Below are 20712 nucleotides of genomic sequence, written 5' to 3' on the forward strand. Positions count from 1 at the left end.
TGGACTAATTAAAAAGGGAATTCCAACATGAATTCCACAAAGAGTGAATAAGAAAAATAGTAAATATCCCAATTGAGAAATGTGCTATTACAGAAGATAATTATATAAACATAATTTACATAAGAAATAAAAATGGTAAATAGAAAAATGTATAATCTCTTAGTAATTAAAGAAATTCAAAACAGAATAACATCTCTCGCCTATCAAGGAAGCACAAAGAAACAAACAAAAATCAATAATATTAAAGTTGACTCACTAGTAGGAAAATAAATTAGTACCTATTCTAGGGGCAATTTGGCAATATTTATATAAATCCTTTCAAAATGATGTGGCTTTCTGACAAATAATACAACTCATGAGAATTCATCTTCTGAAAATAGTTCAGCTGCAAGCACCATCTATAAAAGGGAATTTGGAAAGATACCTATGGCTAACCATGAGGTACTTATTAAATAAAACAACAGTATCTACTCAATGGACTACCATGCAGCCAATAAAAAATATATGTTGAATGTTTTCACTGACCCAAAGTTACTTAAATATTACACAGGAAAAAGGGTAACTTTTAAAAAATGCATTTATGATCCAATTTAGCTACTATATATATTGATATGTCCATCTATATACATACACATAGTAAAGGGACTAAAACTAGATACTCCAAGGTGACAACAGAGGCTTATCTGGGTAACTGAGACTATGAATGAGTTTTTTAAATTATCTTTTTTTCTTTTCTGAGGTTGCTATAATAAAAATATATTGCTTAGGTAATAAGCAAAAACAATGAGGATTATTTATTAAACTGAATAGGAAAAAAATTCCTAAATGAACTTCACAGAGCTAATACAGGAGGAGCAGGCAGGAACCCTGGCACCTGTGCTAAAGATCACCCACCTGCCTGAGGTGCCCACTATCCCTGCCCAGAGCACACACCTCGGGCCACAGACTCTAACTTTCCCTGACTTCCTCAGAAAGCATACTTAGAGGGAAGGCAGAAAAAGTGACATTTCAAGAATACTTCCCATGTTACTTGAAGAATTTGAAAGGCAAAAATAGTTAAACAGGGCTGAATTATATACCCATGTACCTAAAGTAAAAAGCCAACTTTTATGCAGTTTCTAGTGTGGATGAGGAAACACCAAGCCACTGAACCAAGACAAGAACCAAACACGGAAAGGTTCCGAGAGTCCGCAATTTTTCTACTGAATTAATCTCATCCCAGGGTCAATTTTCAGGATTCTATTGCAATACTTACTGCATAAAACTATGTATTAAAAAATAGTAAGAAAAACACGATGTAAAATACATCAAAATATACTACATAAAACCCAAAGGATTTTCTATGTATACCAATATTACGAATTAGAACATCTTAAGTCTTTCATTCTCCAGCTCTTTCAGACCATGCAGCCAAAGCCGCTGGACAATGTCCCTGGCAGCACTTCTGTCCCATGGCGTCAGGCCGTATATCTTTTCTCTCCTTCATGTTTGGCCTTGTGGTACTTGAGATAGTCATTATAGAGCTCCTTAAAGATGTCTCTCATTCCCGGCTGCAGCGAGGCCCGCAGGAACTGGATGTCAGGCTCGATGCAGAGGTCCAGGATGAGGTAAATGCCCTCCTGCAGCAGACTTTTCACAGCTGGATATAAGGTCACCTGGGGAAAAAGGCAAACCTTTGTGAGAACAATTGGGGGCAGAGATCAAGCCGCACCACCTGCCGACAGTATCTTGGGAAGGACTGAGAAGTGATTTCAAACTGATCTCCAAATTGAGAAAAGATCGACATTCACTTTCAAAATATAATTTTGTTGCTAAGTCAAATATTTAAATCCTCCTATTTTTAAAGTTTGTATTTTGGGGAAATAGAAACTAACTCAAGCAAACTCAAACCTGGAATGAAACTCCATGAAAGCACAAGGGTGGCTTTCCTGTTCAGTAAATGATGCTTACATGTTTACCAGGGGCATTTTAAAAAACTGGAGTCTTTAAATTTAAAAACCTTAAAAGAAGGTAAGCTGCCTGCCCATTGTGTCAAATTCTTCTACGCCATCAATCACCTTGGAAGCTTTGCCAACCCTGTGGGACAATGACAGCTACGTTCACTGTAACACTGTGACCCCATCTCACTCCAGAGCAAGGCAGCAGGCAGGCTCTGACATGACCAGAACAGACCACTGATAAGCCTACACTAGTAACTAGATCACATCATATCACCCAAGAGCAGAAGTGAGTCATGATTGCCACTTGATAGATTCTTTTTTTATTTGTGTCAAGAACAGCACAATATGTACTTAATTCCTAACAGCCCTGGAATGGCTGAACTGGTCCTCATGCCTAAAGATGCACTTCTCACCTGAAGTTCACGGTTAACTAAAATCTGGAGCACAGGAGTGGGCGTGGCAGCCAGCTCCAACCTGGCTATATCTGATGCTCCACCCAAACTTCCAGAGAAGAGACTCAGACTAGTATCAAACCAACCTAAAAGGCTGGGGGAGCAGGTTCTCTTCACACTTACCACATCCATTCAGGTTTCAACTAAATGGGGGCTGAACAGAGTTTGAAACCCTAGTAACTGAAACGAAAAAGCAGTAGTAATGAAGAGTTCTGGGAACAGATGGTAGTGATGGCTGCACAGTATAAGAAAGTATGTAATACTACTGAAGTGCACACAGAAAACAGTTAAGCTGGTAAAATTCACCTTATACTAGATGTATTTACCATTACTTTTAAAAAGTAGAAAAAAAACAAAACAGTGGTAAAGTACCAGCAGACAGGCCTGGAATTTGGCTGATCATTTATTGCTACCCTGATAACCTGAAAGAGTTAATGTGTCTCTGCAAACACAGCTTCTAATGAGGATATATTTTATTAACCAGAAGAACTGATTCACAAAGGCAACCATTGAGAAGTACATTCCTAAAGAGGTAATTTGTTTCTGTCTCTAAGATGATGCTATTCTTCAAAGTTATGATCCTTTTCATGTGATAGTTCAGAAATTTCTGACAAGTGATCATCTTGAATTTTACCATTTTATAGATGATAGGAACATTCGAGGACCAAAGATAGAATGGCATGTCTGTGAATTTTACAGCAAGGTAATTGAGAGGGAAAGAAAAAAACAAAACAAAACAAAACAAAAAATAGACAAAATCATACTGGCAGGGTGAGAGCTTTGTAAGTGGACTACTTGTTCATACTCGTTCATTCATTTATCACTTACTAAATAAATAATTCCACTTCCAAAGGCAAAAAATGAGGTTCAGTGATCTCCCCAAAGTCACACAGCTAATAACTAGCAGCACTGAAACTTGAACCTAGGCAGTCTGAGCCCAGAGCCCATGCTCTGAACTATTTGCACAGTTTCTCAGTAGTGAAAATGCAGCCAGACAGCCTCTAGCAAAGAGCTAGGAAAGCCAGTAGGTTTTAGACAACACAACCACTTTAAATCTTTAGGCTTCAGACAACTTATTTATAAAACAAGAAAAAAGTCAATTTCTACAAGACTAAGATCATTGGCCAACAAACGAAAACATCGCTAAGTAGCTTTTAAAAACCTCAGATAAGATGAGCAGCACAAACTATTCATTCTAAGCTATCAACATACAGATGGTTCCTCACTTAAGACGGTTCAACTTAACACTTTTTGACTTAACATTTTTTGAATTAACAATGGATTTATCCAGATATAACTGCATCATTAAGTCGAGGAGCATCTGCACTTAACGATGGTTCAACTTACGATTTTTTCACTTTTACGATGGGTTTATCAAGTATTAAATGCATTGCGACTTATGATATTTTGAACATACTATGGCTTTATCGGGACACAGCCCCATCCTAAGTCAAGGAGCGTCTGCAGAGGGACATTGTAAATTTGGTCTACAGGTAAAAAAGAAGATGAAAGTAACCATAATTTCCCTGCATGTTTCCACGGGGACTCATTACTGCTTGGCTGAAAGAAGACAAGCGGGCCTCTGGAGCTGCCCCTTCTCCTGACTGACATATCTCACCAGGTCGTCTTCCCTGACTACTGACAGGTCCCACCAGCAATACTCAACTCTGCAGAAGTACAAGGAAAATGCAAAGGAGACCTATTTAGCATTAGATCTGGCATTTAATTAAACTTAAAACACACTGATCTAGAAAGATTTATGGCTCTCTCAGTAGAAGCCGCTAATGCATATGGAATATTTTCTTCATTACCGAATTTAAAAACAAATGAAAGATAAAACATAGACTGTGGTGCCGGTGGATTCTGGGAGGCTGTGGCCCTAGCTAATTCCCAAGGCCTCTGGCTTTCAAGATTAAAAATAAAATATAACTAATGAACATAAATTAGACATGAATAATGAGGCCAGGAAGCCAGAGGCTTTTCATAAAGTAAATTTCAGAATAATAATTAGCGACTTAAGGGTTCAAATTACTGCTTCTCTTCTTGGCCCTTAGTGAAGTGATATTACTATGTCTCATTTTATTATACAGTAAGACAGAAAATAATGCCAGCTTTTCTTTAATCAAAAGCTTACATATTAATGACTGGTGTGCTTGGGAAACATTAAGATTTCAAAAAAAGGCCAAATAACTGCAAGGAAACCAAACTATAAGCCCACATCTTGGTCAAAGGACAACTTGAAGGGGTGTTCTCAAGATCCGCAGCTCTTACCAGGTGTGTGCACTCACATGGCCAGGCTGCCCCCATGTCCCCATCCACTTGCCGAGGTGAGAAAGGTCAGCGGGGTAGAAACTATTTAGTAGTTCTAGATATATCTAAAACAGGAGCAGGGATGAAAAGTGATGCAGCTCCAGGTTTTCTAAGGAAGTCCATTCAACCCAGCCTCCCTGGACAAATGCTGACACCTCTACCCTAACAAGCTTACTCGTGATTTTACTATCATTCTACAAAGGGGAAATGGATATTTTACAGAGAGACTGAACACAATATAAATGTATATCTATACATACAGAAGAAGACAGACAAAAAAAGACACTGCACTTTACTCAAGCCTATGACAGTCAATTTAAACCAAGATTTATACAGCCTAGATTTATAAAGTTCTATAGTGAGCTTACTATGGATCACAGAGCATCCTATGGAATTTTGAAAATAGCACAATGACATTCCAAAGTAAGATAACTGTTAAATGGCTGGGCGTGGTGGCTCACACTTGTAATCTTGGCACTTTGGGAGGCCAAGGCGGGTGGATCACCTGAGGTCAGGAGTTCGAGACCGCCTGGCCAACATGGCAAGACCCTGTCTCTACTGAAAATACAAAAATGAGCCGGGCATGGTGGTGTATAATCCCAGCTACTCAGGAGGCTGAGGCAGAAGAATTGCTTGAACCCAGGAGGTGGAGGTTGCAGTGAGCCAAGATCACGCCACTGCACTCCAGCCTGGGAGAAAGAGCAAAACTCCATCTCAAAAAAAACAGAAGATAACTGCTTGAATAATGAATTATCTAGAACACTGAATCAAAAAGTCAGATTAATTTGGACAAAGATATTTTTTCTCAATCTATCTGAGTAACCACCTGTATCTACACCTTGTCATCTACTTTGAGTGTCTGAGAGCAGCTGAGTCACATGAATGACACACCTCCAGAGTAAAGATACATGAACTCTTGCAGCTGAGGGGACCCCAGAACCCTGAAGTCTAGAACCCCTCTTTCTAGTCTCCATTAAGCCTGGTCCTATGAGAGCTCCTGTTCTTGGACCTGAGTAATATTTCCTCTCCTTTTATATTACTCAAGAAACCAACCAAAATAGACCCCAGGGTTTGTGCTGGAGCAAAACAGATAATCGAGCATTTTCTGTGTACAAGGCACCACTGAGCCCTCTGTATGTCATTTCATTTGGTCCTTACAATAACCCTGTAGGAATGCTGCTAAACACCTTGAAATACACAGGACTCCAGAGACTGGGGAGGCTGAGGAGGAAGGAAGGCCTGAGGCCAGGAGTTTGAGACCAGCCTGCACAACATAGTGAGACCCCATCTCTACAAAAATTAGCTGAGTGTAATAGTACATGCCTGTAGTCCTAGCTACTTGGGAGGCTGAGGCAGGAGGATCATTTGAGCCCAGGAGTTCAAGGCTGTAGTGTGCTATCACCGCACTAATGCACTCCAGCCTGAGTGAGAGAGCAAAACCCTGTCTAAAACTTGCACACAGCAACAGAGAACTGTTAGACCCACAACATCACTTGCCATTTTGGTTGAGAAACCCGGCTTAAGGACCATAAACACAGCACTTGGTGAAAGACATTGAACCCGATTTTACCTTCTGTGCCTCCAACACGTACTGGGCCACCATAAATGGGGAAAACACAGTGAACTCCTCAGCTCGTGCGGCGATGTGGCTGTACATCCTTTCAACCAGGCGTGCACACTTCAGGACCGTGGGCAGGTCATCTGTGCTTCCTATAGACAGCAAAGGTTCCCAACCAATTAGTTCAAAAACAGCACATTTTAACTCTTCTATGTTAGACTTTTAATACAGGTGAAAATTATCTCAGGTGTTACATGTTTTCTCAGACTCTTTAATTGGCTTATTTTGCAGACAGAATAAGGGAGAACAGATATGTCCAAACAGTTATTTACACAACAAAGGGAAGGACACTTAAAAACTCAAGAGTGCTCAGGTGTTTTTAAGAGTCTAACCAGAAAAGTAATCAAGATTTTTAGGATGAAATCTAGGATTACTTAAAAAAAAAAAAAAAAAAAAAAAACCAAGATGGAGTTCTATAAGAAAGGCATAAAATGGAAAAAAACTTAAAAATTATCTTAAGGGGAGAAAATCATTTACCGACATATGATTTAAAAAATGAGATACCCTAAATTATGTCTTTGCCTCCTTAAGTTTCAGAAATTGTTTGTGTTATGTGCCTTTTATAGCTGGACAGACATAGGACTCAATTATCATTAGTAGACATTCTACTGTCTTCCTAGATTTACTTCTGATTCCCAGCTCTTTTCCTACCATATAGTGTTAGGACCATCCAGGGCCTCTTAACAAACTCCTCCCAAGAATCCTAATTGCATGTGTGTCCCCACAGCCTGAGTTACAGTCCATGGGGAAGTTCCAGCACACACCAGAGCACCTTCCCTGCTGCCATTTAGCACAATGGTAGGCATGTTTTTATAAAACTCCAGAAAACACAAACGAATCCATAAGGACAAAAAGCAGATGGGTGACTGGGGCTGGGACCACAGTGGAGAAAAAACTGCAAAGAAGTCAGAGGAAGCTTTTAAGGATGATGGAAAATATTCTGTATTTTGATTGTGGGAACAGCTTCACACATACCTAAAACCCATTAAATTGCATACCTTAAACAGAAGCAATTTGTTATGCATACATTGTATATAACTCAATAAAGTTGATTTTTGGAATGCATACCTTTTTTGAAGACCTGAATAAGCATACAAATATCTTTTATAGATGTAATTTTTCTAGATCAATGTAATTGTGCTAAATTACATTACTTTTTTTTTTTTTTTTTTGAGACAGAGTCTCGCTCTATCGCCCAGGCTGGAGTGCAGTGGCCGGATCTCAGCTCACTGCAAGCTCCGCCTCCCGGGTTTACGCCATTCTCCTGCCTCAGCCTCCCGAGTAGCTGGGACTACAGGCGCCCGCCACCTCGCCCGGCTAGTTTTTTGTATTTTTTTTTAGTAGAGACGGGGTTTCACCATGTTAGCCAGGATGGTCTCGATCTCCTGACCTCGTGATCCACCCGTCTCGGCCTCCCAAAGTGCTGGGATTACAGGCTTGAGCCACCGTGCCCGGCCAACATTACTGTTAACATTCATGTAGCATTTCAACAGAAAATATACTTTGGTGATATGCTTTAATATCTAACATCGACTGTTTCTTCTCTTTTCAGACTGTTCAACATACTACATGAATACATAGCACTTGTTATTTTGGCCACCAATTTAATGCATGCCCATTAGAAAGAGCATATTAGATACCAATAAAAGAGAGAATAAAAGAGTTAAAACTCTACTCAGTTAAGCCATGAATATGTCTGAGAACCAGGTCTTAGCAGACAAGATGATGAAGCTACATTCACATGAACACAGCACAAAGTACCAGAAGTGTGATGTGCTCCTGTGCTTCCTCAAATACATGACAAAGGACACACCTGTGGCAGTGTGACCAGGCTGTGCTCCACCACCGCTGAGCAAGGCCCCTTCCGTCCAGGCAGACATGACTACAAGAACAGGGATTCCTCCTGGCTGAGCTCAGACATGATGGGAGAGGCCTTGACATAGAACTGCAGGCAGCCACCACCAACTGGCTGAGGCTGACATGGGAGGGGAAACTTGTTTACGAAGGCTGCTCCTAAATCGATTCACAGTATTAAGCTGACATGCTCTGCATCAGACACAGGAAGAAGTGAAATATCTAACTGTGCCACTGACTGATCCCAAAACCAGGCAGAGGAATGGAAGCCTAGTGTTAACAATGCCCTTTCCCTTTTCTCAAAAGTTGTCTGGTTAAAGGGCTATTTGCTTAGGTCTACAAAACTGAACCACAATGATGGGAGAGAAGCTGAGCACCACTCGTGTATTTCCAGTTGGCCCAGAACTGCGGTCACAGGGTCTTCTCTGACACCCTGAGTTGAGTTATGGTCCCAGAGCATCTGAGCTGACACCCTGACCTACCACTTAGCACGTCAGACAGTACAGGGCTGGTACATGCTATGCAATTTTGAAATACTGCAATATAAAATAGAAAGTCGTGCAATTTTGGTTTTCATACTTTTTCTTTTTTTTTTTTGGAGACGGAATCTTGCCCTATTGCTCAGCCTGGAGTGCAATGGCACGATCTTGGCTCACTGCAACCTCTGCCTCCTGGGCTCAAACAATTCTCCTGCCTCAGCCTCCTGAGTAGCTCGGATTACAGGAGTGTGCCACCATGCCCAGCTAATTTTTGTATTTTTAGTAGAGACAGGGTTTCACCATGTTGGCCAAGCTGGGCTTGAATTCCTGACCTCAGGTAATCCACCCGCCTCAGCCTCCCAAAATGCTGGGATTATAGCCATGAGCCGCCGCGCCCAGCCAGCAATTTTTAAAATAATGAAAGTCTCCCTCAAATTAGAAATTCAACAAGAATCAACTTCAAAGCTGAAAAATGAATTGTACACATAATATATGCTATTGCCATATGGCAGCTAGTGTTTCCCTAGTAAACAAACACACCCTTGCCAAGGTGAGGCTGCAGCAGTGAGCAGAAGGACCTTATCCCTTTTATAAAATGAGATTGCTCTATACCTGCCTGTTCCTTTTCATCTCCCTGTTGAACTACAAGCTCCTGAAGGGCAGGAATGGGGTTGTAAGTCATTTTTATATCCCCTTTATAGGATATACATACTCAGTAACCATTTCCTAAATCTGCTATTTTTTTTTCCCAGAAAAGGAACTACTTCAGTAAGGAGATGCCTGATTCATCCACTGTTTTGGATAAGATAAAATGTGACCAATTGAAATTAAAAAAAAAAAAAAATTTGAGTATTCATTTGATATCAACATTTCTCTCATTTAAACACAACTGAGTAGTTTTATTTTCAGTAACATATGTGGCCAGCAGCCAACACCTCATGATAAATACATTTGAAACTGTATCTGATGTTACTCCAAATTACCTTTGTCCTTCTGCCGCCCTTCACGCATAACTGAAAACACCAATCTATTGAAAGAGTTCAAGAAAGAAGGGATGGCTTTCAGCATCACCTGTGATGACAGATAACAGAATGTAAAAGTACATATGTGATTATTTAAGTTTTTCTACTTTAAAGGAGCTCATACTTATTTATTTCTTAGCCTTGTCTATCGGGACACTCAAACCAGTTGTGTGTGCCTAGGGGTAGCCACATCTTTTCACCTGGACATGCTGGTGTCACTGCTCATCCATCTTGTATTAGACTCTTTGACCCTTATTTTAACTATCGAGGGTAGAGACCCCCACACTGCATAACTTCAGGAGGTCTATCAGGCAATCCTGGTTTGGAATCAGCTTTTACTCTAAGCTGGTGCTAATCCATTCTGGAAATGGGTAGAAATAAATAATAATAGGAACAGTACTAATTAATATATTCAAGTATCATTGGTACAAAAATAAAAAAATTATGTTAAAGCAAATGCACTTAAAATGGGGACCAAAACCTCTCAATTAATAGTGGTGAAAAGCTCTGCTTGAAAACTTCATCTTGAAAAATGAGATTTCAGCCGGGCACAGCAGCTCCTACCTATAATCCCAGGACTTTGGGAGGCCTAGGCAGGCGGATCACCTGAGGTCAGGAGTTGGAGACCAGCCTGGCCAACATGGTGAAACCCTGTTTCTACTAAAAATACAAAAATTAGCCAAGCATGGTGCCCGGTGCCTGTAATCCCAGCTACTCGGTAGGCCGAGGCACAAAAATTGCTTGAACCGAGGAGGCAGAGGTTACACTGAGCCAAGATCGCACCATTGCACTCCAGCCTGAGTGACAGAGCGAGACTCCATCTCAAAAAAAAAAAAAAAAGAAAAATGAGATTTTGATGACAGAACATGCCTCTTTTATACTCAATCATCTTTAAGTCTGAATCACAACCACACACTGTCCAGCAGAGCACCACCAGCCACATGTGACTACTTACATTTAAATTAATTAGAATTAAATAAAATTAAATATTCAGTTCCTAGTCACACTGGCCACATTTCAAGTGGTCAAGACAGCTGTGGCCAGTGGTTACCATGCTGGACGATGGAGACACAGCACACGCCCACCACTGCCGACCACTGCTGGACAGTGCTGCACCACGTGTGAGAGTGAACAGAGAGTAAGTCAAGCGTTGGGATTATTCTCTTTGGCATAATTTGTCCAACAAAATTTTTGATAGCATAATACCACATCCTTCATGTCAAATTACTGACTTTTTGCAGCATATTCTGAAAGAAGTCGTTTTTGTAAAAGTATTCCAGCGTTTCATCCAGTTCCCCAATTCCCCTCTCTTAATCCTTTGCTATCATACTGATGAAAAGTACACAAATCCTTTTGGAACTATCTGGGTTCACACTCTGGCTCCTTATGATCTTGAACAAATCATCTAGCTCTTTTTTGTCTGTGTGCACCTCAGTTTCCTCATCTGTAAAATGAAGACGATAGGTTGTCGCGAGGACTGAACAAGCTAAGCCATGTAAATTGCTTGGAACAGCACGAGCTCCTGGTCATTCTGCTGGGTACGCTGGCTGTGCTGACTTCTTGCTATACCCTTTACATGTACCTAAGAGGATTCTGGCTGCGTGTTTACATCCGTGTGGGCCTGCCACGCACACTGCTGATGCTGTGGTCAGGCATCAGATTCCCTACACAACCCCAACAGATGAGAGTAAGCTTTGATTAATTCACATCATTCTTTACTGTAATACCATGTCATTATCCTGGTCAATTTTCTCCATTCGTTACATGATCTAATTCCACTAAATGGTCATTTGCTAATGGTTTTGCAAACAGAAGAATCAAGCTGCTTTCTAATACCACTTTCATCAACTTCATGAAATCCTGCACCTGTAATTTCAGTTTGTAATTTATGTGCATTGCATTTATATTGCACAGTCACATACAAATCTAACAACAGCAGAGAGATTTTAAAACAAAGATGCTGACAAGATAAACAGGGCCAAAGGCAACTGTTAATGGGGGAAGGCTTTAGAGTTAGATCCAATTTCTGAGTATTTAGCTTACCGGAGAGTATTTTTCTTAAAAACTGCATTGCTGGCAGGTCTCTAGCCTTAGGACATCAAAACACCTAAAAATATCTGAATGTGCATGAATACAAGATACACGGCGATGCACTACAAAACCATACTCTGGTCAAAGGCACACTGTATAAGACAACGGTGGTCCTATAAGATTATAAGACTATATTTTTAATGGAACATTTCTCTGTTTAAACGCACAGATACTCACCATTGTGTTACAACTGCCTACAGGATTCAGCACAGTCACCTGCTGTATAGGTTTGTAGGTTTATAGCCTAGAAGCAACAGGCTATACCCCATTGCCTAGGTGTGCAGTACGCTGTACCATCTGAGTTTGTGAAAGTATTATATGATCTATGGTGTTTGTGCAACAAAAATGCCTAACAACACATTTCTCAGAACACGCCTCTGTCATTAAGCGATGCATTAACTGTTATATTTATGAGTTCCTACACATATAGTCAGCCATACATACAATGGTGGCACCATGAAAAGAACACTGGTCAAAGATAACAAGTCTTGAGTCTAAGGTTTAGACTCAGCTAAGTGACATTGGTCAAATCATTTGGTGGCACTGAGCTCCAGTTTATTCATCAATAAAATGGGATTAGTGCCTCTTTCACAGGCTTGCTATAGGGGCGGAACATATCAAATGTTCAATAAATGTTAGCTGAACTATAATTTTTTTCTGTGGGACATTTATCCCCAGTTTCAGTTTAACTTAAAAAGGAGCATACTACAAAACTGGAACTCAGGATGCCTCATTCCCTACACCCATTTGAATTAAAAGCCCAGGAAGAGATCTATGCAAGTGAGTGGCTTATTTAAATACGTAGTGAGCAAAAACAGAATAATTTCTAATGAGTTTCCTTAAATAGTACAGATTATGTATCCCTTATTCTAAAGCTTTGGGACTAGAAGTGTTTCAGATTTCAGATTTTGGAATATTTGCATATACATAAAATGAGATATCTTGGAGATGGGACCCATCTAAATATAATTTAAAAATTCATTTATGTTTCACTTTATATAGCTTATACACACAGTTGAAGGTAATTTTCTACAATAATTTTAAATAATTTTGTGCATGAAACAAAGTTTTGACTGTGTTATGACTGCGACCAGTCACGTGAGGTCAGAAGTGGGATTTTCCACTTGTGGCACGATGTCAGCACTCTAAAAGTTTCGAGTTTTAGAGCATTTTGGATTAGAAGTGTTCAACCTGTAGTATACAAACACTATTCAAAGCGCCAGCTCCAATGAAGAAAACCTCGCTCGCAAAGCCCAGTATGAAGGCCAAGCATTTTTATGCTTGAGAAACCACTTGGCTCTGAAATTTACTAGAACAGAAAGTTTGCCTGGCAATTCATTATTTGTATTAGTGTCCTGCAATAGTAAAGTTTTGCTGCCACTTTTCTATAGACGTCAAGTACCCTGCTCGCAGAGGAAAAGTTGCCTGCCACTCTCGCCCTCCTTCTCACCTTAGGGTGACACTGCAGGATTGAGAAGAGCACGTTGTGCAGCCTCAGGAAGACACTGCCATACTCCAGCGGCTTCAGATGGTCCAAAGGGACAGTGAGAAGGATGCTGAAGGCCAGACTGACGTGGTGGGGGTTGCCGATGGCCTCCTCCCCCTGCCGCAGCAGTGCAGCCAGGACGTCTAAGACAGGCCCGACCACTGTGAGGGACACAGGCTGCTCCTGACAAGCTTCTCGGTTTAGGAGCTAAAGGGCAAGATGAGATAGAGGAAAAATGAAAGTAATTCCCCAAGGAAATAACACAAACACTGTAGCACTGAGTGACTGAAGTAAAGACGTCTGTGCTCCAAAATGAATTGATGTGGTCAGTGGGCAGTTAAATATCATTTGTTAAACTTCTTACGAATCAGCTCTAGTGAAACATATTCTATTAATGATTTAGAAAATACAGAGAACAGACCCAAGAGGAAGGATAGCTCAAAGTCTTACCTACGTAACCTGGGACAGCTCACCTGTGACCCTCCTTCTCAGACACACAGCAGCCCTGGTGAGGGCTGTCTCACAATGCTCACCGTTCTGCTGGGAATTCTGGCTGTGTAGACCCCTGCTATACCCTTTGGGTGCACATAAGCAGATTCTAGCCTGGTGTTCTCATCAGTGAGGGCCTACCACATACGTCATCAACACTGCCTGCCCGTCAGCATGGGTCACCCCCACATATAGCCCACGTGCCTCTTCTGATGCTCACCACACATACTCAGTGACGACGACCCCTGCCATCCATCAAAACGGATGCTCAGGAAAATGACAAAGCAGCCAAATTGGAAACAAGAGAGAATATTAAGTCTGTTTTTTAGGCCTTTTTGCCCCAGGAACACGCTAACCCAGGGCAATTCTCTCAGGTAGCAACAGCTAGAATTAGTGCAGAGGATGATGGTAAAATAGATACGGCTCCTTCACACCTAAGTGTAAGAACCAGGTCAGGATTTTTAGAGGGCAGGAGACAGTCCCAATCTGAGCCAGACTTTTGTTCTAGTGAAACAAACAGCCTAGCAACAACTGGACACAAATTTTAACATTTGAGTAAGATTGTAACATAATAAACTCCTATCTGTAACATTACTATCCCATCCTATAAAGCATTTTATTCTCACTGTATCATAGGCCTTAAACACACACACACACATACACACACACACATACCACACACATACACAAAACTCCTACAAATAAATGAGTGCATTAAACTAACCACATTTTGTGGGGACAAAGAAAGCCCCAGAATTCCTTGTATTATCATCTGATTAAATAGGCATCTATGAGCTGGCTGAAGTGGCATGCACCTATAATCCTGGTGACTTGGGAGGCTGAGGCAGAAGGATCACTTGAGGTCAGGAGCTTGAGGCTGCAGAACACTATGTTCGCACATGCCAACAGCCACTTCACCTTAGCCTGGACCACACATTGAGACCCCATTTCTAAAAAAATAATAAAACATAAAATTTTAAAAATTAAGCAGGCCTCCACGATAGCCTCCCTTTATCACTACATCCCTGTTTTTACTGCCTGTCTGATGCTTCCCAATGCTACTAAATGTCCCTTGATACCACCTCCCTTCCACTGCTTCAACTGTTGATACCAATGTGTTCAGGCAGGACACACAAACTCGGCATCCTGCTCACTGTCGCCCTCAGGAAGCAGCCCACATACACGCTCTGCATAAAGCCACAGGGCAGCAGACCCCCAAAAGGCTGACTTCTGTCTTTATAGGAAGAGGGAGGGGAGAAGCTGGAGGACACATCTCCAGAGGGTACTCACTGTTAAAGCCGTGACTATCTGGGGACACGCACGCCACAACAGACTTGCTTTCTCTCCACTGAGTGAGCAGTTCAGTAGCAGCCTCAGCAATGTAATAGCTGACACAACAGCCTGGGGCAAAAGAGAAAAAACTTAGCAGCAGAGATAGCTTGTTCTCTTAAGAACTCCGCCTAGGGAAGGAGCCTGCTCCCTGGGGCTGCAGCGTTGGAGTGGATTGAGAGCCCTGGTGTCAGGGGACGTGGATAAGGCCTGCTTGGGGTTAAGTCCTGGGAGGCACAACCTTCACATCAGCACGCAGACAGGAAGGAAGTGAAGAAGATGAGCAGAGCTGGGGCAAAGTCAGGGTCTTCAGCAGCACCTCACTAAACCAAGCACGTAAATGGGCCAGGACAGTGAACTGCACAAGGGTCACAGACTGTGACCTAATTATGGAGAGCCTGTGTTGTCAAGGCTCTGTCCACGCAGAGGACACTGGCTGTTACTTCACTGAGCAACGATGCATGCTTATAGACAGGAGGGGCTGGAGGAAAATGTGAAAACAATCGGATCAGGTGCTGTGGTCGCAGGTGCTACATGCTGATATGAGGGCAATATGGCCCAATCAGGTCATGTGTTTCAAAATATATGGTGGGAGGGGTCTTAAGCAAAGAATGAGCAGAATTTAACTTTTTTTTGTGAGACTGAGTCTCGCTCTGTCACCCAGGCTTGGAGTGCAATGGCATGATCTCTGCTCACTGTAACCTCCACCTCCCGGGCTCAAGCAATTCTCCTGCCTCGGCCTCCCAAGTGGCTAGGATTACAGGCACCCACCATCACACCCAGCTAATTTTTGTATTTTTAGTAGGGACGTGGTTTCACTATGTTGGCCAGGCTGGTTTCGAACTCCTGACCTCATATAATCCACCCACCTCAGCCTCCCAAAGTGCTGGGATTACAGGTGTGAGCCACCGCGCCCGGCCAGAATTTAACTTTTATATGTATCAGTATTGTGAATATGTAACACTTAGTATTTTATACAGTAAGACCACACATTTGTAATTTGAAAAACTTCCCCTTTGAAAAATAAGGTTTTAAACCATGAGACATAGGCAGAGCCCTGCCTTTACTGGGTGCCAGGCATTTCACACTGTCAGTGAGTTTCTATTTCAGCCTCACACCATCCTCTTCTCCCTGAATGCTGTGCAGCCCGCCCTACAACCCTAGCCAAAGTCCTGGCTTCTGCCTTTCACTCTCTTCCCTTCCCTGCTCCCTCTGACTATGCACACCCCAAAGCCCCATCTCCACTCCCACTCTCCTGCCCACCTACAGGCTATCTCCCCACCAGGGCCTGCCCCCCCACACCACTTCTCCCTGTCCATCTTCTCACACTTGAACATCCCCTGCTCCTGGCAGCCCAATATGCTGCCTGCACAGTGCCCGCCTCCCTTCCCCTCATCTCTGCTCCCCAACCAAGTCTCCTGCCTTCTTCAGGGCACAGCTGGAGTCTCACTTCCTCCGGGAAGTCTCCTGACCAACTGGTCCAAACAGAAATTTGGGTTTGTTTCTTCCCCTGCCCAAATCAGTACCCAATACCAGTGTGCTGTATATGACCAGGAGTCAACAAGCCATTCACGAGGCAGAAAGAATATGCCTAGACCACAGACCTTGTCTGGAGTCTCCGCCCCACCAACCACTGGCTCTGTGGCCTGTGGCCTTCTTCCTTGTGTAAGAGACGTCTGACCGGTCCAGTGCCCACAGGCATTCAGAGAAGCAAATCCCAGCATGTAAGCTCTGTGCAAAGGCACTCAGCAAATGCAACACCATGCAGGCTGTATCAGTGACTTCTGTCAGAACTGAAGGGGCAGGCTAACTGAGGTGCTTCTCAGATGCTGGCATGAGGGCAGTATGGCCCAATCAGGCCACGTTTCAAAAAGCATGGTGTAAGAGGTCTTCAGCAAAGAATGAGCAGAATTTAACCTTTTTATGTATCAGTTTTGTGAATGTGTAACACTTAGTATTTGATGTAATAAGACCACACATTTGTAATTTGAAGACTTCCCGTTTGAAAACTAAGGCCTTCCCTACGCTGCAGCCTGGGCTGTCCCACAGGCCAGGGCTCCCTCTCACAGACTCCCTCTTTGCCTAGAGTCTCTACCAGTTAGAATTTGTTTGGTTTTAAGGGTGACACCAGATCTCAAATCAGTTTTCCCATTTGAGCCGACATGATTTCTGAGCCTGCCACACAAGGAGGGAGAAGCCGCCCACCTGCACATCTGCTTTCCACATGTTACTGACGTCCAGTCCCTGGAGAATACACTGCATCACCAGCCTCAAGTCCTCTGTCGTCCCAACCTCTAACATTTGGGTGAACAAGGCTCCCAAATGAGGCTCAATATCCTGAGTGACCCGAACAGGAATCTCAGTATCTGTGTGGGTAAGAAACCAAAACTATTAGGATGTGACAGACAGGTGAAATAAATTACCAAGTAGCCACATGATGAAACTGCACACAGCTGTGGCCGCCATCAACCATCACCAAGGTAGGGGCATGGTGATACAAGCACTGGTGGAAAAAGCAGGTACACGTATTTAGGGTGATGCCATGCTCTCACACACACACACATACACAGAAGACGACAGCCATGCTTAGGAGGTAAACTCCGAACCACAGAAGACAGTGATTAGTGCTTGGTGCCGTTGACCCTTGAACAATGTTTGAACTGCATGGATCCACTTACACATGGGTTTTCTTCTGCCTCTGGCACCCCGGGACAGCAAGACCAATCCCTCCTCTTCCTCCTCCTCAACCTACTCAGTGTGAAGATGAAGAGGATGAAGACCTTGATGATAATACACTTCACTTAATGAATGGCAAATACATTTTCTCATCCTTATTATTTTCTTAATAACATCTTCTTTAGCTTACTTGATTGTAAGAATATAATACATAAATACATACACAAAACATGTGGTAATCAACTGTTCATATTATCAGTAAGGTTTTGGTCAACAGTACGCTATCAGTAGTTTAGTTTCCAGAGAGTCAAAAGTAATATAAGATTTTTTTAAATAGAATTGTTTCAGAAGGATATACATGGAATTTTTTACTGTGCCAAGAGTTGGTGCCTTAACCCCTATGTTGTTCAAGGGTCAACTGTATTTTATTTCTCTACTTTCTTTGTGTTTCTCTTATAAAATTGGTAGGGGTGCAAGAGTAGGTGATATTTTAAACAGATGGGAAAGTCATAAAGATTAAGAGAGCTCCATTTTTCAGGCCTGGATGACGGTCAGGAAGTCACCCAGCTGTTTCCCATCATCCCCAGTGTCCTTGGGCCCACAGTTTCACAATAACGCCCAAAGCCAGGGCACTCAAGGCCCTTTATCATCTGGCCCCAGGTCATCTTTCCAGCCAGCGCTTCAGCCCCACCTGCCTATTCCACATTGCCAGAATACCTTCCTGCTTTCCTGTCTTTGCTTACTATTTACAGCACTGGGGGAAAGTGGACTTTTGGGAGGTAAAGATCTAGGTCCAAGTCTCCCATAAGCTATAAAACCCTGGACCCATGATTTATCAGAGCCTCAACTCCCTCATCAGTGAAGTGAGCATAACAGCACCAACTCCTGTGGCTGGCAAATAAAAAAAGGCCACAGAGCTCACAACATAGTCCCCTCACACGAAAGGCTCCCATTTCCACCTGCCCTAGCTACGCTTCAAGGGCCACTCACACGTGGCCTGTATTTGGCCTCTCCACCGAGTCCCATAGCTCTGGTTCACTTTATGGCGTCTCCCCTACCTTTACCCTGTGATGTGTGCGAATGTCTGTTTACTTAATTACAAAGGCCAAAATCAATACCTCACTCATCTCCAGAGCAGGACACAGCCTCAAACATACAAGCATTTTAATTGTTTTTTTTTTTATGTTTCTGGAGACAGGGTCTCACTCCACCACCCAGGTTGGAGTGCAGTGGCACAATCATGGCTCACTGCAGCCTCGACCTCTTGGGCTCAAGGGGTCCTCTCGCCTCAGCCTCCGGAGTAGCTGGGACCACAGGTGCATGCTATCCGCACAGGCTTTTTGTAGAGATGGGGTTTTGCTTTTTCACCCAGGTTGGTCTCAAACTCCTGGCCTCAAGTGATCTCTTGGCTCAGACTCCCTAAGTGCAGGATTACAGATGCCAGCCACCACTCCCAGCCAAGAAGCATTTTTAGAAATGTTGGTTTCTGTAATCGAATTCAGGCCCTCTGTTCTACTATCAGAAGGCATTCTTTTCAAAAGCCCACCTCTGAGCCACCTTTAAGGACACAGGGAGAACTCCATGGCTGGGGCACCTGCACAGTCCCTCTTCACACTCCCTCTTCCTGCCCAAAGCCTTGGGCCACTCCTCACTTGGCATTTCTTCCAGAGCACTCACAATTCTGGCACTTCCCTGGACAGTGTCTAACAGCTCAGGTGGAAGAGGCCTGGACACAGCAACACCCCAGGCCCATGAACTGAGGGCACAGTGTACCAGTCTGGCCTTGCCCAACCCTGACCACGCTGTGACCGAGGGGCTCTGTCCCTGGGGAAATAAGGTACCAAAAGTCCAGGGACATACAGTTAGGACTTAAAGACTGCCTCAACTCGGCCAGGCACGGTGGCTCATTCCTGTAATCCCAGCACTTTGGGAGGCCAAGGCAGGCGGATCACTTAAGGTCAGGAGTTCGAGACCAGCCTGGCCAACATGGTAAAACCTCATCTCTACTAAAAATACAAGAACTAGCTGGGTGTGGTGGTACACGCCTGTAATCCCAGCTACTCGGGAGGCCGAGGCAAGAGAATCGCTCAAAGCCAGGAGGCGGAGGTCGCAGTGAGCCAAGACCATGCCACGGTACTCCAGCCTGGGTGACAGAACGAGACTCTGTCTCAAAAAAAAAAAAAAAAAAAAAAAGAGATTGCCTCAACTCAGCAGGGTTGAAGAGGAAAAGGAGGACACAATATTCTGTTAACTAAAGGGCACAAGGGCAGAGCTTCAGACCACCAACTGCCGTTTCTTGGGCCAGTCACTTAGAACACTATAATTAGGCTTAATAAAAGACTCGATTTTAGCCCCCGTTAAGAAGGTGAACATCATTCACTAAAAGATACCCTGACACAGTAAGACAGAACAATGTAATATCAAAGCCTTTCGGTTAATCCACAATCCAGCCAGAGACAGGTTACTGAAAGGGAGACAACAGCAGCGTGATTTGGCCCATGGCACTCCAGTTCTGGCGCTGGCACAGGCAGACCAGATGGCTCTACTTTCTGCGAGAACCCATTTAACCCTCACGTACTGAAAGGCACGCCCGTGGCCCCATCCGTCACAGCTTCTCCACCCAGAAACACAGACCTGAACGTGTGCTTAACACAGACGTTAACGTCACATTAACGAGGGTCAGATTTGGCTGACTTGCAGACCTCACCTCAAAAGACTGACCTGACCCCAGCCCTTTTGTTACCACCAAAACAAAAAAGAAAAGACCCCCCACAATTGTGGTGTGTGCCATCTTGAAACAGAAGAAATCTCTTCCATTAACTGTTTGTTTGGGAGGAATAAAAGTGTATTTTATTTGTATACCCTAATAAAGGTAACAAATCTTAATCATCTTTCACTATATTTAGAGGAAAACCTCAACAAACTCTAAATGGGCCTCCAAAAACATTATCATCTATTCCCTGCTT

The 20712-nt window shown here is 43.0% G+C and overlaps 1 protein-coding gene across 4 annotated transcripts in view; it reads right to left on the minus strand.

The window, feature by feature from the left end:
- Positions 1-704: 704 nt before the first annotated feature.
- URB2 (URB2 ribosome biogenesis homolog) overlaps positions 705-20712 on the minus strand; it is a 34557-nt gene continuing 14549 nt past the window's right edge. For 3 of the 4 annotated variants that reach the window (XM_023191790.3, XM_023191787.3, XM_023191788.3), the window contains 6 exons: positions 17276-17436; positions 15032-15142; positions 13217-13459; positions 9637-9724; positions 6273-6412; positions 705-1655 (listed from right to left, as the gene is read on the minus strand). In XM_023191790.3, coding sequence (XP_023047558.2) covers positions 1458-1655; positions 6273-6412; positions 9637-9724; positions 13217-13459; positions 15032-15142; positions 17276-17436 — 941 coding nt within the window. In that variant the 3' untranslated portion in view covers positions 705-1457. The remainder of the gene's footprint in view (positions 1656-6272; positions 6413-9636; positions 9725-13216; positions 13460-15031; positions 15143-17275; positions 17437-20712) is intronic. The other variant, XM_023191789.3, reaches the window with a different exon arrangement.

This window comes from Piliocolobus tephrosceles, chromosome 1, assembly GCF_002776525.5.
Source record: "Piliocolobus tephrosceles isolate RC106 chromosome 1, ASM277652v3, whole genome shotgun sequence".
NCBI classification, from domain to species: Eukaryota; Metazoa; Chordata; class Mammalia; order Primates; family Cercopithecidae; genus Piliocolobus; species Piliocolobus tephrosceles.